General features: G+C 40.1%; 2 protein-coding genes across 2 annotated transcripts; both read left to right on the top strand.

Moving 5' to 3' along the window:
• Positions 1–173: 173 nt before the first annotated feature.
• On the top strand, positions 174–8,895 carry LOC144637690 (uncharacterized). Its single transcript, XM_078496761.1, has 4 exons — positions 174–505; positions 4,506–4,607; positions 6,838–6,944; positions 8,114–8,895. The coding sequence occupies exons 1-4, from the start codon at positions 430–432 to the stop codon at positions 8,321–8,323; spliced, it is 495 nt and encodes a 164-aa protein (XP_078352887.1). The 5' UTR covers positions 174–429; the 3' UTR covers positions 8,324–8,895.
• A 1,094-nt stretch (positions 8,896–9,989) lies between these two features.
• On the top strand, positions 9,990–16,306 carry LOC144637691 (universal stress protein Slr1101-like). The gene is made up of 4 exons (XM_078496762.1): positions 9,990–10,224; positions 14,352–14,441; positions 14,824–14,933; positions 15,826–16,306. The coding sequence occupies exons 1-4, from the start codon at positions 10,152–10,154 to the stop codon at positions 16,027–16,029; spliced, it is 477 nt and encodes a 158-aa protein (XP_078352888.1). The 5' UTR covers positions 9,990–10,151; the 3' UTR covers positions 16,030–16,306.

Here is a 16,306-nt window from a genome sequence, read left to right as displayed (position 1 = left end):
CAAAACCTTATTTTGATGCAAATTGTGAGTGATGTTTTTCTTTTAGTGTTGTTTCCGGTTAGATATTATTTCGTTTCTATACAAAATGCACAGGTGTTTAGGAAATTACCATGGAGCCTTTTGTATAGCTTCTGGCGATCTGAACAAAATTACCGATATCACACAATTTAGAAAATCTACTTACAAAATGAGGACGATTTATTTTGCCACGAAGCTCATCAGCAATCGTGAAAACACAATGGGAATTTTCATATTTTGCCAAAAATCGGTTTTTCATTATTTTCAATTTAGTCATGTTTTATTGATTTATTCGCCGGTCATGAATATTTTACCATTTTTCCGGCTTGACAGCAAGCGCAATCACACCACATATATAGCGTTCTGCCACTCGAGGAAGAGCGAGCACTTCAAACTTCGCCCGCTAACACGATGTCTCATCATGCTCATAGGAAGCGTATACTGGTGCCGGTCGACGAGAAGGAACATTGTGTAAGAGCCTTTGACTGTAAGTATATTATGGACGCTGAATACTTAAAGCTGATTTCAGCGTATGGCTCCGAGGCTAATCCAACTAGTGACAGACAGTTCAACACATTTGCCCGAATCTAAAGGCAAAAGAAGCAAAAATACAAATCAACATCGATGGAAATGAGTGAAAGGCGCACATCGTTCACAATTTCATAATCAAAGGTGATTTTTTCTGGGAAAGGACTGCAACAAAACATATTATTATTATTATTATCGCGATTTCGTGTAAAAGAAAAAAATATCCACAATGTTATCTAAATTTTGCGGTCATTTAGTTTTCCTTGCCAGGTGCAATCTTGTCAATCGTGAGATTGTGTCTTAGGACAAGAGGCTTTCTAGTTTACGTGCGATTGAAAAATTAAAAGCGATGAATATTAGCTCTAAAACCCTTATCAGCAACAAAAATGTCAAAATTTCAAATTTCACACTAGGTGTTTTTGGCCTTTTTCATTAAATTAAAAATTCTCCATGTTTACCATACAGCTAATTGAAGCTTTGCTGTTAACAATGTGCCAACTTTTTTGTCCCTCGTATCTTTTGCTGATTCCTGTTGTTAGCTAGCTTTCCGTCAGTGGACGAATTTCAATCCTGTCCTGCTAAAGTTATCAAAGAGAATAAGGAAGTTGAAAGCATATTTATCAAAGCGAACGCAATTAGCGCGAAATGTTAGAAACTATCAGTGAATTGGATTACATTTCTCCGAGAGCAAAACTAATCCCGCAGGAAATTACATATCGAGCTGAGCAAAACACAATTATATTCTTAATTTCAGTAAAGTTCATGGTAAACCTTTTAAACCTCGAAACGTTTTCTTATAGAGTGTACGTATGCTGAAAAACTTTCTTTAACTGACCGATTATCTATGCAACTTCTTTCGATTTGAGCTTGTTGTCCACCCGTTCAAATATGTCAACTAAACCGTATATACGTAGTTAAATTTCATTCAAATTTATTCCAGGATTCTCAGTTGGAAAAACTAGTGAACGTTTGATAAATCTGTTCAAACCTAAAAATGCCTTGAGGCACAAAATCTACTTATTATTCATAATTTGCAATTTTAGAGTGAAGTATGTAAGTGACCGCAACTCTGACCAAAAATGAAGACATGAAAACACTCCTAAGAAAAACATCAATTACTTTTATCTTCCTATTCAAATTTTATCAAGAGGTTTGACAAGCTCGCCAAGAAAAATCAATTGACCGAGCGAAAATGTAATAAAAAAATTTAACCGCTAAACAGCTATAATATGGAAAAGAAAGAAATTGTTCTTCTATAAAATGCTCATAAATGTAGCATTTTGGTTTTAGCTGCCACCATCAGATCCTACTCGGAACAAAAAAAAACACAACATCAGTTTTTAACTCCCGGTGTGCGTCTTTGTGTTGTGGTTACAGATGGACGAAATGGCAGATTTGCACAGCTGTCACATCGATTCTTTTTCAGAGTTCATGCTGCGAAGGAGACCTCAGTGCATGCAACCTGGCACAAACTTTTTCTCGAAAATTGTCAGGGAGATATTTTTCTGGTCGTTGTTATTACTCATAACAATAGCAATATTTCAATAGGGGATTTCTCAAAATTTGCTTGAAATAAAAATATTGTGTCACGGCTGTGATATGTAAACAAATCAAGTTTTCAGATTAAATCGGTTTTCTTCTAGTCTGCTTTTAAATATATATAAATCAGATACTTAAAGTAAGCCAAGGATCGTCTCTCTGTTACCTTGTTGCACATCAGCCAAATTAACACTTAAAATATTAAAATATTGCAATCCAGTTTATAAAGATTGAAACTACTTCAAAGTTCGCTGTGAGTCACGTTTTCATGAGAGGCCGCCATCTTGGATTTGAAAGGTACAAGGACCGGCTGAGGACGAGTTGTCGTTGTTGCCCGACATTGTCCAAAAGATTTAATATATATGTTTGCTTTCGTTTTCTTTTTCTTTTGCGTAGCAGCAAAATGGCTTTGAACATTTCAAGGTACGTAACGTTTTCAATTAGATCAAACATTCCAGGGTTTAAGTTGTTATTAGCTAATTCAAAAGAAAAGCCTGTCGGAGTTGGCTTGGGTGCGTTTTTCGCATGCTTCAATGACGCAGTTTACACGGACGTGGTTTCATTTGTAACCGCGTCGCTTTCGATGCGGTTACGCCTTTGGTTTACACGGCGCCGATCGAGTCCGATATTATTAAAACCATCGTTTTGAAAACGTTGTCAAAAGTGAAGCGTTTTCAAAACGATACGGTTTCATTGGCCGTATAAACGGCAAAACCGCATGGATTTGAAAACGGTAACGTATTTTGGCGGGAAATTGGCTGGCTCGCGAAGAATAAACATGGTGAACCTCGCTCGAAGTTCACTGAGCTCTTGCTGAGATTTTGTTTTGAGTTCCCACTGTTTTACCTTGTTACTTGTTTTGTGTGGTTAAACAGCTGTATTGACTTTGGTGCAGTAGTAATTGGATTCTAATTTCCTTCCATTTATTAGTAGCTATTTTTTCTTTATCTTTGTTAACGGAACATGGTCAGTTCTTACTGCGCTGCCTGGACCTTTTCCGTTTTGAAAGACCACTGGACTTTTCACTCCTCTTCAATCTCTCAGTTTTCACTAAATGGAATTAGAGACACTGGGTGGCGTCTGGGTTCTCTACGCGTTTTTCGGTTGGTGGACTACGTGAACGCTGACATGTCCAATTTTGATCAATAACCGTAGCATTTCGTTGGCAAATGTTTCATCCTTTAACACTGATCTACCATCTCAACCATCCTCCTATCGTCTCATTACTATACTATTTATAATGCATAGTCTTTTCCCCCATTGAGTAAACGTGAGTAGACCAATTTTTTTGGTAATTATCATGAACAGCGAAGCTATGATTGGTAGATGATATCAATAGCAGCTTAGCTATCCAGTAAATAGAGCGGTTTTCACTTGAGTGTCGAGGCGTTTGCTTGGTTTTGCTCGCTCGTGTTGGCTTTTCTCGCGCCCTTTCTCCCTCCTCCCCTCGTGCTCGCTCCCCGTTTTCCCCCTTCGTCCGTTCGTTTTGCTTCGTGTGGTTCCGGGTGTCCGTGTCTTTGTGTGGCGGTTCAGGTGGTCGCACTCACTCTCTATGTGTTATTGTCTAAACGTGAGTTCAACATAACTGGACGTTGGCCAAGTAAACTTTTTGGCGTGGTTATGGACCAAGGCGAAACCGAGATTCATAATCACACATTAACAAAATAGCATAAAGAACACTAGTTACAGTTTAAATTAAATGAGTTGACTCAGATGGAAGGGGGAATAACGCTTGGAACGTTTAGTTCAGGTGTTATATAAACCCAGTTTGTAAACCCCTTACTCTAACAGGGTATATATTTTTCTACATCTCATTCCTAACTTCTTAAATATATTAGAGTTCAATCATTACTCTTCTTGCATACCTGAAAAGTATTTCATTAATGAGTCTTACCAAATTTCTTGACTTTTCTTTGCTTCTTTTCCTCCTCTGTTCAGTAAGCGCTTGGAGACTACTCTCGGTTTTGTAACATCAATCCGTACCCTAGACAGCTTTAAAAAGTAGAAGTTAACAGTTTAAAAACCTTTGGTTTTGGATCAATTTTACCCAAATTGCTAATACAAGGGAATAACCTTCCCTGCCTATCTATTCCCTAAAGAAAGACGGTTATGTACGTGCGAGGAAAATAATTCGCATTTGCTTTGGTTTTGCATTACTACGCTTAGTGATTGGTTTTAAAACTTGCGCCACTTTCTCAACCAATCAGAAGTTAAACCAAAACCAATCGTGACTCACTCACACACGTTTTCCCGCGCTTTGCGCCGGCTACGTGTATTTGCTTCGAATTTTTGATTGGTTCACTGTTTGTGTCCTTTGAGATTGGCCAGAGCGAATACCGTGACTTTGGTTTTGGTCTTACGACACTCAATCGAAAACACGTGTTCTTATATGTAATTGTCATGTTAATGTATTCGCACAGGGTATCTAGAGAACTACGGACAAGAAAGACAAGAGATCATCTTGCTACATGCTTACAGCTCGGTTGTTAACGTCACGCAAAACTCGGACGAGGATTCAGAAGGTAAGAACCGCGCATTTTTACACTTTCGACACAACCAGGAGGTAAAAGGTAAAGTTTGCTTCGAGCCTAGTGGCCCATACAGGCCGGAGCTCATCCCGGTTTCTGTAGCATTAAGCGACTGAGAGTATTCTACTCCCCCCTGGATGGGATGCTAGTCCACCGCAGAGTTACCCCCCAGCAGTAAATTCGCCGGTACTCCTATATACACCTGGGTGGAGAGAGGCACTGTGAGGTAAGTGTCTTGCCCAAGAACACAACGCAGTGCCCCGGCCAGGCCTCGATCCCGGGCCGTTCGACTCGGAGGTGAGCGCGCTAACTATTAGGCCACCGCGCCTCCCACACCTCCCTACCAGGAGGTGTGGTGGCCTAATGGTTAGTGCGCTGGACTCCGGATCGAGCGGTCCGGGTTCAAGCCCTGGCGGGTCGCTGCATTGTGTTCTTGGGCAAGACACTTTACAGTCGGCTCTCTCTTAACGAACACCTATATTAGACGGATACCTCTTAAGACGGACACCTAGTGTTGGTCCCGTCCTTGCCGTTTTTCAGTCATTTTGTTGTAAATTAACTCCCTATAGGACGGACACTTCTTTAAGACGGACATTTGGCATGATTTGGAGCCGGTCCCGACAGTGTCCGTTTTAGAGAGAGTTGACTGTACTCTAAAAGGTCCTCTTTCCACCCAGGGCCAGTTATTTAAGGGGTGGATAATACTATCCACCGGATAAATCGCTGTCCAGTGGATAGCGATTTATTCTGTGGATAGCGTTATCTCCATTTTCAACAACTGGGGTCAGGTGTATAAATGAGTACCGGCAAACTAATGCTGGGGGGGGGGGGGGGGGGGGGAGTAACCCTGCGATGGAGTAGCATCCTATCCAGGGAAAGTATTTTTTTTTAATGCATTTACATAAAACAAGACATTACATAATCGATACGCTACTTACAAAAAAAAAGAAGCTTGTACACACACACACAAAAAAATTACATTGACGATTACAGTGAGTACATTCAAACATAGATACTACTAGTGCTTTTTTTTTACAGTGTTTTTTCCTTTCTCTTGTTATTAGATAATAAAACCTACTGGTAACAACAATATTTATTGTCTTAAGCATTTCTATTAATAGAAGAGAACATAAAGTATCTAAATTAGTGGAAAGGGAAAGTATAGAAATACTCGTAGTCGCTTCCTGCTTCAGAAACCGGGATTAGCCCCGACCTGTATGGGCCACTAGGCTCGGCGCAGACTTTAACCTTACCTACACTTTCGATACTACCATACGGGGAGGCTCCGCCCGAAAGGTAATCTTGAAATACCCGGAAGATAGGCCCCTCGACTGATTCATCACAGTATTTTGAGGGGTTACGCATGGGATCAAGTCAATATTAATGAGATGCAGTTTTTTTTCCGTAGGTATGTGAAAGGGTTGCTGTTTTCCATGGAAAAAGGATAACAGTTCGAAATGGTATAAAAAAGGAAAGGGTCTGGACCTGAGGCGGATCCTTCCCGTATAAAACTTCGTTGGGTACCAGCTCCCCCCCCCCCCCCCCCCCCCGCAACCACAACCCGGCAACACAACTACAGTAACGCAGTGGCCTATTGGGTATCAAACAGTCTGAGCGTGATCGGGGTTATAGCCCTGCCTGGGGGGTCATTGTGTTGTGTTCTAATGCTAGACATTATACGTAGAATTCCGGTTATAAGCCCTTGGCTTATACAACTCCGTAAGAGTTTTTGGGTGGGCTTATAAGCGGGGGGTGGGGGGGGGGCTTATTTTCGGTTGGGCTGGGCTTATAAGCGGAAGGAAAAAAACTTTTCGAAACGAGCCTCGGGAGTGTTGATCGAAATACGTTTGTAAGTTAAAAACGCACAAAAAAGCAACATTTAGCCCTGTTCAGTACTGTCATCCGGCAGAAGGGGGCTTATATCCGGGGGGGGGGGGGCTTATAACCGGATGTATTTTTTTGTTTCCAGGTTGATGGGCCTATAACCGGGGGGGCTTATAACCGGAATTTTACGGTACCCGTGCAGTTTAGATTCTCCACCTAGGTGTATAAATGGTTACTGACTCATGCTAAATCTGCGAAGGACAAGCATCCCATCCAGGAAGAGCAGAAATACTCCTAATCACTTCATGCCATATGGGCTACTAAGCGTTGCCTTTTTTACAGTAAAAATTATTTAATAATATCTGCTAATAAATATCGTATTTATATCCCTTCACAACAGATGAGTCTACAATGAAAGCAGATGAGTTGGAGAACATTTTTAAAGCAGCAAAAAAACAAGCCAGAGGCATGCTTGGGAAATTCGAAGAACAGTGCAAGAAAATTGGGGTACATGTGAACATGCTGATTATCTTACAATGAGAATATGAAAACCGTGAACACTTTTATTACACTTTGAAGAAGGAAGTAGAGGAAATAGTTGACGAACTATTCACGAAAATTAACCTGCTGCTTCACCTCTGTCCATTCGTTTATACTCCCTGCAGTTTAAGCTATCATTCGATGGTTTTTTGTCGAAATTTACATACCGTATTTTCTCGATTAGACGCCCCCGGCGTTTATTACAAACTTGACCTGGTGGACCCGGCGTTTATTTGACTTCTGCAGTTTTTCGAGCCTGGTTTTCATTTAGAAACGATTTTTATTCGTTGTTTTTGACAAAAATGTATCTGGCTGGTATAGATACAACTTATCATACCTTAAATAAATACCTTAGGGGCCTATTTTCAACTCCACCTTGGAGACCCGGCCTTTATTCGGTACCCGGCGTTTAATCGAGAAAATACGGTATGCAAAATAGAGTAAAGTGTCTACGGTTTTCTGGTTCACACTGTAATTCACGGAGATAGCAACAAATTAGTAAACCTCTTTTTAACAGTAAACGGTCTCCCTTTCCAAAAGCAAGAATTCCTTCGAAAGCAGAGACGAAATTTAATTTTTCTGATCATAAAAATTAACTTGAATCCACAACATTCTTTACCATATGCATTGCGTAAGAATTTAGCTATCTAACTACATAAAGAAATCACTAACATATCTTGATAAACTATGTAACGAAACTTCCACTCGTATATCACATTCGATAGAAACACGGAGAATGTTTTCTCTTAAATGCTTAAATGACAACCTAAATAAAGGCTTGGGAAATGGCCATCAAATTCGGTGAAATATAAAAATAACCCCTTAAAACAGTGAAGGAAAATTTCAATACCATAGCAAATACAAAAGAAGGTACGGATGGCCAAAAGTGAAGAAGATTGAAACGAATTGCGACATGGGTTTTTGAAATGTTGTTGGGCTGAACAGTTTTCAAAGTAAATCCTGTTTGCTTGTAACTTTAAATTGTAATGCCCGGGAGACACATTTGATTGTAATGAAGCTACGTAATTTCTTTGCAAACATTATGTTTCAAAGCGAGTATATGGCAAAACGTATTAAAATAAAATAAACTCAGCCCTGTTACTTTTAGTTTAAATATACTTTTTTCTAAATTTCAGATACCACACAGAACCAGAATCGAACTAGGTACACCAGGAGACGCCATTTGCAAAGTAGCCAAGGAAGAAAACATCACGTGTATTGTGTTAGGAAATCGCGGGCTCGGGGCTTTCCGAAGAACCATATTAGGAAGTGTTAGTGATCACGTGCTTCATCATGCTCATGTTCCGGTTTTGCTTGTGCCACCAAAAGAGCATTTCTCAGGGTAAACATACAGTGATTATGTTCGTTGATTGGTTTGTCTTTGGCCGAGTGGTCGCTCGGTTGGTTTGTTGGTTGGTAAATTGGTTGATTGGCTGGTTCTGATTGGTGGGTTGGTTGGTAGGTTGGTTAGTCGTCTGTTCGTTTCTTCAACTAATATACGCTTAAAATATCTTATTTCCCGACCGATCATTGCAATTTTGAACTTTGGTGATGTTATTATTGACTCTACAAATGTAATTTACTGAATAGAACGGTTTTCACTTGGGTGTCGAAAGTAAGTCGCGTTTGCTTTGGTTTTCCAATGCTACACGCTTAGTGTTTGGTTAAAAATGCAACTATAATACGCTCACACACGTTTTTTCGCGCTTCGTGTAGGCTACGCACGTTAACTTCGAGTTTTGATTGGTTCACTGGATTGTCTGTGTCCTTTGTGATTGGCCAGAGTGGTTACTTTGGTTTTAGTTTTACTTTAACCAGTCGAAACTTGTTCTTAGTGTTGCACATTGAGTTAATTAAAAGAAATGTGTCAAATATTGTAATATGTTTCATGTTATTAAAGGACCTATGCACGAAACTATTCTACACCAGACTTTTTTTTTATTAATATGTTATTTATCTCAGAGATGAAATAAAAACAAATAGGCGTAACCGTTTCTGTTGCAGAAGTAAAATAAACACTACCCTATGATTTTTAACAAAACTGCATGGTTTTTAGTTGAAAACATTAAAGATGAGGCAAATTTAATTTTTCCGTCAGGGGGCATGCGGACGAGGCGGCAATATTCACAAATTGCATGACATGGAATGTAACAATGTAAATGTTGTTTATAGTGGTCATGCACTTAGCTTCGAGATAGCTAGTTGGCAGGAATGCCACTGAAACAGAGGAAACAAATATCATGAAATATTCTAAATGAACATAACTTGATTAAAAATCCCAACTGGCAGGAGGCAGATCAGTTGGCTATTTACAAATATCAATCAAATATCTTTTCGAGTCACGTGACTGGTGATATTCATCCCTTTTCAACATTTAAGATTTACGTCCGCAAGTTCTTCCAAGAAATTGTTTTGAACTGATAGAACCTCTGAAGTTTAATCAGAGCATAAAGATTTTTGAACATCAGCAAAACTTTCGTTTTGTAGCTTGGGTGAAAACTCCCTACCCGCCGCTTGTGTGGAAATATAAACATAATAACCTTGATTTTCCTTCAAAATGTTTAGAGATATTTTCCGTGGAATTTATCTGTCCTTTGAATCTCACAGTTTACTGCGAGCTTTGCACTCAGGGATAAACTTGCCGTTTCTTTTAACAGATAATGTCCGCAGACAAATATCGCGCACTTTTTCGCGCCAAATGGCTTTTGTTGTCTCTGTATTTGCATAGAGTTGTCAACTTTCAACGTTTAACTGACGTAATAGATAACAAAACATTGTGCAGTGTAACAAGGCTTGCACATTGAGTTTGAACTGAAGCTAAAAACTGCCTCTACGAAAATTTTGATGAGTAGTCTGAAAATAGTTTTAGGACGACAAAATAGAATAAATTCTACCTTTTTTCGGCCTTTTATATACCACCACCAAAGCTAAACATCTTTTTAATTTTACCCGTTCGTTAAACTCAAACAATTTATCAATTTTTCTGTTAATTATTAATGCTGTTGAGGTCCAATGTTTGGGTTCCAAATGAACGGAAATCATTTAGCTGCATGCAATAAAGATATCTTGCTATCAATCTTGATTTTGACACTTGCTGATAGCTGACTTTCGCGAGCGAGCGTCAGTTAAATTTTCATCGATAGAAAATAGGCATAGTACTGATTAGCACACAAGATGCCTTCGACTTGTCCAAGAACCATTTTGATTGCAGTCGATGGAAGTGTTTACAGCGAGAGGGCTTTCAACTGTAAGTAAAAATATTACCTTTAATTTTGTTCTCTTGTATAGCTTTTCGGGTGGAAGTTGTCGCTGTAATTTTTTAGCATCATTTTTGGTATTTCTTTCTCGTCTGTGGTGAGACTTGTCTCAGAACGCCAGTTTCGCTTTAAGGCGAAAAAGCAGTGTTGATGCACTCTTTAAAGTGACGCACATCGTGATTTTAAACAAAGCTACAAGCGTGTAATTTTTTACCAAAGACAAGAAGAAAGCAAGCTCGTTTTAGCTGGTGCAATTTGACACTAATCTCTGTTAGTTTTATTGCCGCTTTCTACAAAGCGCTCTTTGCAACACTTTTTAATCACTTAGTCCTCTGCAATAACGCAGAACTGCCGAAATGGCTGAAGCATTCAATATTATAAGCATATATGCTTCTGATATTATGGATAAAAAATTTCAATTTTGCTCACTGTGTTTTTAATATTATCACTAACTTTTGGCTCCTTTTGAGGACCAACTCGACCACGGTCTGAAAGCCAAATTCCCAGCAAAGTAGACATACTTGGAAAAGAAAAAAATCTGAGAGCAAATGATGCAAAAACATTGAATATGCTCATGAATTCATCAATCTTCAGCTAGCGACGTGACTGAAGGCCCGACCAGGGCGTAATTCTTTAAATTCGTCGATTTGTGATGGTAAAAAATATCAGGGAAACCGCCAAAATGCCATTTTACAAAGACGGTTAGCCACAACAAATAATTCAAGAATACAGTTTCGGTGTTCCAGAAACACTAAAAAACTCTGCTGTTTTTATTTTCCTGCAAATGTAAAGCCACAAATTAGCATTTTGTTTTCGGCTTCGCGCCAGATTATTATTTGTTATCATGTTCGACAGCGCGTCACCTGCACAAGTCTGGAGCAGGTGTTCGTGAAATCTTCGGTTGGTTGTCGGTTAAACCTCGGACGTTCCGGGTGAATTCGTTCGATGCGAAGTTTTTTTAGAGAGTGCAAAGGGATTTTATCGGTTTATTCGGACAAACAGCCCTCAAATTTGGCTGTAAACCGATTTTAACCTTTTCGTCTTGCCGACTTGAAGGTCACAATTAGTTCATAGCACAGCGGGCAAAAAAACTGAGCTCTTATTGGCAATTTTCTATCTTAGCTGTCGAATGCGTTTCCTACTTTTGGGTCGGTCGGTCGAATAAACAAAATCCTTAAACAAAAAATCAGGGGCAATCTGCTGGAACTAGTTGGCACGGTACCCAAGCATCATTGCCTTCACTCAGATTGAGGCTGGAAACAACGAGACGTGGTTACAAAATCAACATGGCGGCAATGGAGGAAGAAAAGATCGATGCCGTGGTAAAACTCAGCTGAGAAAAGCGATTAAAGGATGAACCGCCAACACTTCTTTGTGATTCGGCCAGCATCCATGACTTCTATTTTGAAAACGCAAAAATATGGGTCGGTTGGACGACGGTAAACGGACAAAAAAAGGGGGTACGGCCTTATCAGGGCAAACTAACTTGAATGGCTGGCAATATCATGTATCAGTCAAATCGAAGGTTCAACATCCCGCTCGGGCAGCCACCCCCCCCCGGGGGGGGGGGGCAAAAAGCCGTTCAAATACTCCACTACAAGCTCATTTTCAGTGATCAAATGTCCCCACCCCCTGTGTAGCTTATGCTCGTAAAATCATTCCTGTGTACTGGTTTTATAAATAGACCACACAGTTTTTCCTCTATTCTATAAGTTATACATAGAAGATAATCGGTCTCCGCCATGGTTATAAGCCCACGTGCGTTTACTGGGACACATATAACCAGAAATTGTCTGGATTGAAATTCCCCACCCCCTATGTGGTTGGATCAAATTCCCCACCCCCAGAAAGACTTCGATTATCAAATTCCCTTCCCCCCGGGAAGGCAACGGTGTCAAATGCCCGGATTATGCCCGGGGGATGTTGAGCCTTCGATTTAACTGATACATTAGGTCGCATGGCAGCGGTGAAAAAAATTGCTTATCGTTTCGAGAAATTTGTAATGCAATATAACAAATGAGCGAACCTTTATGTGAAGTGGCTGAGGGTCTTAAAAAGACGAAGCAAAGCCGGTTATTAAAACCCCGATTTGTTATAATGAAATTTTTGCATTAATTGGAGGTGAAAGATGCCACGTGTGTTTAAGATGTAGCTATAATCTGGAATATCAAACGACTGTTTAGAAATCACAGCATTGAGCAAACGGCCTGTTCTACCTTTCCGTGATAAACAAACCGTAAAAGACATCGGATACAAGAAAACCTTTAGTGGGCAAAAAAATACATTCAGATAGTAAAATGCCTATAGTGGAGGCGGAGCCTCCCCGTATAGGCCATTACATGGAGTACCCCCCCCCCCCCCCCCCCCGCGATGAGAACTTGTCAACGACAGTGCTAGGAAGACCTGGGTGAAAACGCTGAAAAAAGTTCCAGTGTACCAAAGTTTACAACTCAGGAGACAGAAGAGAACAGCAGATGATTTCAAGAATCATTGACAACAGCGTTCCACCTCCAAGAAGCGTCTTGAGTCAGCTGTTATCCATCAAAGTCATCCACTTATTTTACAGTTCCATGTTCTCCCGGTCCTGTTACAGCTTCAGCAATCGCAGCGTTACTCTGAATGTCACCGGAAATTCTAAATTCAGTCAAGTCCGCGCAAAAAGGCTCAAGCGTCAATGGAGCTAAGCGAGGTTTCTTTACAAGCACATCTTCAGTCTGATTCCGAGAAACTTCTTAACATTTTGGAAATATTAAATAAGACTTCGCTTGATAAACTTGCCTGGTGCGTTTTTCACGCATTATATTGACGCTTACTGAACACTGAAATGGTTTCCTACAAAATTACATAACAGCGCACACTTTTTAAAGAAACTTTGCCCACTATTCTATTAACAAGTAATCGCATGGTTTCTTATAAAATAAAGAATAAAATGATTACTTGTGTTTTCAGGAGTAACCAAATTTCCCCCGTCGCTATACTGTCAATTTCCGCAACTTCACTCGGCCTCAAGCGATTATCTACACTATTCTTCGGGATAAAATTAATTCAATTGGGGAATTCAATTTAATAAGAAGTTGTTACTTTACTTGATCGTTCAAAATCTGAAATTAACTTTCTTAAACACAGGCACCCCAACCTAATGATAAGAGCACAGGGGACTAAGAAGGCTCGATTTGTAAAGTTTTGTATGGGAAAGAAACAGTTTATATTTTAGAAGGTATAAATTCGCTCGTTTTCTGAATAAAATTGATCTATATTTTTGTTGTATTGTATTCTTCATTGTCTGCCAGCTCTTGGACCGGTTTGAAGCTATTTCGGTATGTTTGGGAAGATTTCGAGCACATGGCAAGAAAAAATTTCGACTGCTTCTCGCTCGAAACGCGATAAATTCCAAAAAATAGTCAAATCGTCTGCAAATCGCCACCAATGTAATCACAGATAATTCTTCTTACCTTTGGTTGTTTCTCAGGTTCCAAGTGCCGTATCTAACTGCAGAAAAATTCCCCAAATAACGGCCATTGCCTTTCCTGGCGTGCGTGACACAAAATGGCGTCCAGTCGACAAAATCACCCTTGCAGGGGAGGGTATGGAGATATTGTCAGTCACGGAAAACTACACTGTGTGGGACCCGGATAGGTCGACCTTTTCACCAGAAATGATCCCGGAAATGAAAACCAGCGGGAAGTGAGAACTGGTTTCCATTTCCGGTAAAAAAAGCGCCCTCTTCAGGCACTGCAGTAAAGTTTTTAACTCTTGCCTCCTATTATTCTCGTTTGCCATGTTTTGCATCTGGCGTGATAAAAACAGAGAAGAGAGATTGCTATGCATGATGTTAAAAAAATAAGCATTTTCGAGGGGGGGGGGGGGGGGGGGGGGGGGGGGGTGGGGGGGGGGGGGGAGAACAAAAATCAAAAAAACAAAAAAAACAAAAAAAAAAATTTTTAAAAAAAAAAAAAAAAAAAAAAAAAAAAAAAAAAACAACCTCCCCCCCCCCCCCCCCCTGGGATCTCGATGAGCTTTCCACAAAGTTCGGACCGCTCGGGTATCCAGTCACTATTGTCCCTATGATCACGGACCAGTTTATAAAACATTAAATAACGTTTTTGCTGACCTGCAGGGTATGCTGACAAGTTTCGAAAGAATGGCGACCAAGTGGTATTTATTCATGTGTATGAGGCAGCCATCACTCCGCCGCCAACTTTTGCAAGTAAGGATCATGTCAATAACGACTACTATACCGTAAAGCCCGGGCCAAACAAGGATGAGAGTTGATGAGAGTTCAAACTCTCACTCACGTTTGGAATCGAACTCTCATGCACTCTCATCGACTCTCATGTGCTCTCATCGACTTTGAAAGTGCTCAATTTTTTTGGGAGAGTCGATGAGAGCTGGACGTACTCTCGTTTTCGTTTGGCCCGAGCTCGAGTTGATGATAGTCGATCACAATCTTAAGAAAACCCTCATGTGAGCCAACTCTCATCAACTCTCATCCTCGTTTGGTCCGGGCTTAACATTTAGCAACTATTTATGTTTGTTTGTTTTTTTTTTAATAATACTTTTAAAAGTTTGAATTTCTCTCGCCTTTGCAGATTGCATGAGTATTCCGTCGCGGGAGGAGTGGGAACGAATGCTACAGAAGGCAGAGCGACAGGCAGTGGAGCTATTAAGTAACTATGAGAAGAAATGCAAGGATATAGAGGTTATTAACCAGTCTTATAGAATAATACTTTGAGGATATTTAGAGCTTTTAGGGGAAAAACCTCTTTTCAATCTCCCAACGCAAAACAAAGAACACAGCTCTGGAACAGAAAATCCTAAAAATTTAGTATAGCTCATTTTAAATTTTCAAACATCCTATATGTAATTCCCTGTCGCGGATTGCAGCCAATGTAATTACTCACGGTTAACACTGTATCCAGTTGTAGCTACTGTGAGGCTGATTGTAACAGTTGACTCGCGTTGGCTGCACATTCTGTTCTTTGTGGCTATACTGTACTGACGAGGACTAAAGAGTCCGAAACAGCTGTCTACAGTTATGCATTCTTGACTCTCGGATTGGTCTCTATCATGTCTCTGCCGCATTAAGACGGATTCCGCTGAAAGTTCGAGCAATGAGTTCAAAAATAAAGTACCAAAACCTACTCATCGTAGGGTAACCTGCTATACTATTTGAAACATTACTGAATCTTCTTATTGACCCCGTGATTAAACTCTTACATTCTCGAGAAAATTAAAGTCAAACCTCATAAAAATGTTTAAAACGCGCGCCATTGTTTTAAACTGGCGTAAAACGTCCATTTTAATGAAATGTAGATAAATTCAAATCCATTTTTCTCTGGCGGGGTCAGCTTAAGAGCTTAAATTTTAGTAGGTTTTTGTTAGCTGTACTCAAACTGTTACCATGCTTTGAGATCTCTGTGGTAACTTAATTTTTGCCTGTTGCTCGAATGTTCGGCGGAAACCATCTTAAGTTTTCTATGCAGTTCCATCAGCCTTGCAGCTTCACGTTTCATGATTAATACAGTTATTTTACATCTCAATGTATGGCAACTGCTTTACAAAAAGTGACTAAACAACTTCTCTATTTTCAGCTACCCTTCAAGACAATTTACGCATATGGACCAATTGGTCAAGTGATCTGCACCGCGGGAAGGGAGCAAAACGCCGAGTGCATTATTTTAGGAAGCAGAGGATTGGGTACCATAAGACGAACGATCCTGGGAAGTGTTTGCGATTACGTCACGCAGCACATGAATGTGCCGGTTTTGATGGTCCCTTCGCCCGATAACCGCTGACGCAATGAACATTGTTAATAAGGGACTTGCCTGTGCGACAACAGTATCCAAAGAATCAACTACCTTATCACACTCAGAAAAGAGACAAAGAATTCTTGCTAGAGTAACTGCCCACCTTTTAAAAAATTGTCTTTGTTTTGCATTGTGTTACTCTCCTTCGCATGGGTCACGTTTCTTCTCACAAGCGTTGCGTGACCACCAAATCAACACAACTGATTTCACACATTTTTAATTTTAAATACAGTAAACAAATGAAATAAATGTTTTTCCTTGCAAA

The sequence above is a fragment of the Oculina patagonica genome, chromosome 14 (genome assembly GCF_052425735.1).
Source record: "Oculina patagonica isolate OP01 chromosome 14, crgOcupat, whole genome shotgun sequence".
NCBI lineage: Eukaryota > Metazoa > Cnidaria > Anthozoa > Scleractinia > Oculinidae > Oculina > Oculina patagonica.
Note: the sequence above shows the minus strand (reverse complement) of the source record. Positions and strands in the feature narration are given on the sequence as shown.

Excerpts from the sequence above, each read along its gene's own strand:
- LOC144637691 (XM_078496762.1), top strand. The coding sequence starts at position 10,152 with ATGCCTTCGACTTGTCCAAGAACCATTTTGATTGCAGTCGATGGAAGT. Across the intron at positions 14,442-14,823 it reads TCCGCCGCCAACTTTTGCAA|ATTGCATGAGTATTCCGTCG; the intron begins GTAAGGATCATG and ends TCGCCTTTGCAG. Across the intron at positions 14,934-15,825 it reads AGAAATGCAAGGATATAGAG|CTACCCTTCAAGACAATTTA; the intron begins GTTATTAACCAG and ends CTCTATTTTCAG.
- LOC144637690 (XM_078496761.1), top strand. The coding sequence starts at position 430 with ATGTCTCATCATGCTCATAGGAAGCGTATACTGGTGCCGGTCGACGAG. Across the intron at positions 506-4,505 it reads TTGTGTAAGAGCCTTTGACT|GGTATCTAGAGAACTACGGA; the intron begins GTAAGTATATTA and ends GTATTCGCACAG. Across the intron at positions 6,945-8,113 it reads AACAGTGCAAGAAAATTGGG|ATACCACACAGAACCAGAAT; the intron begins GTACATGTGAAC and ends TCTAAATTTCAG.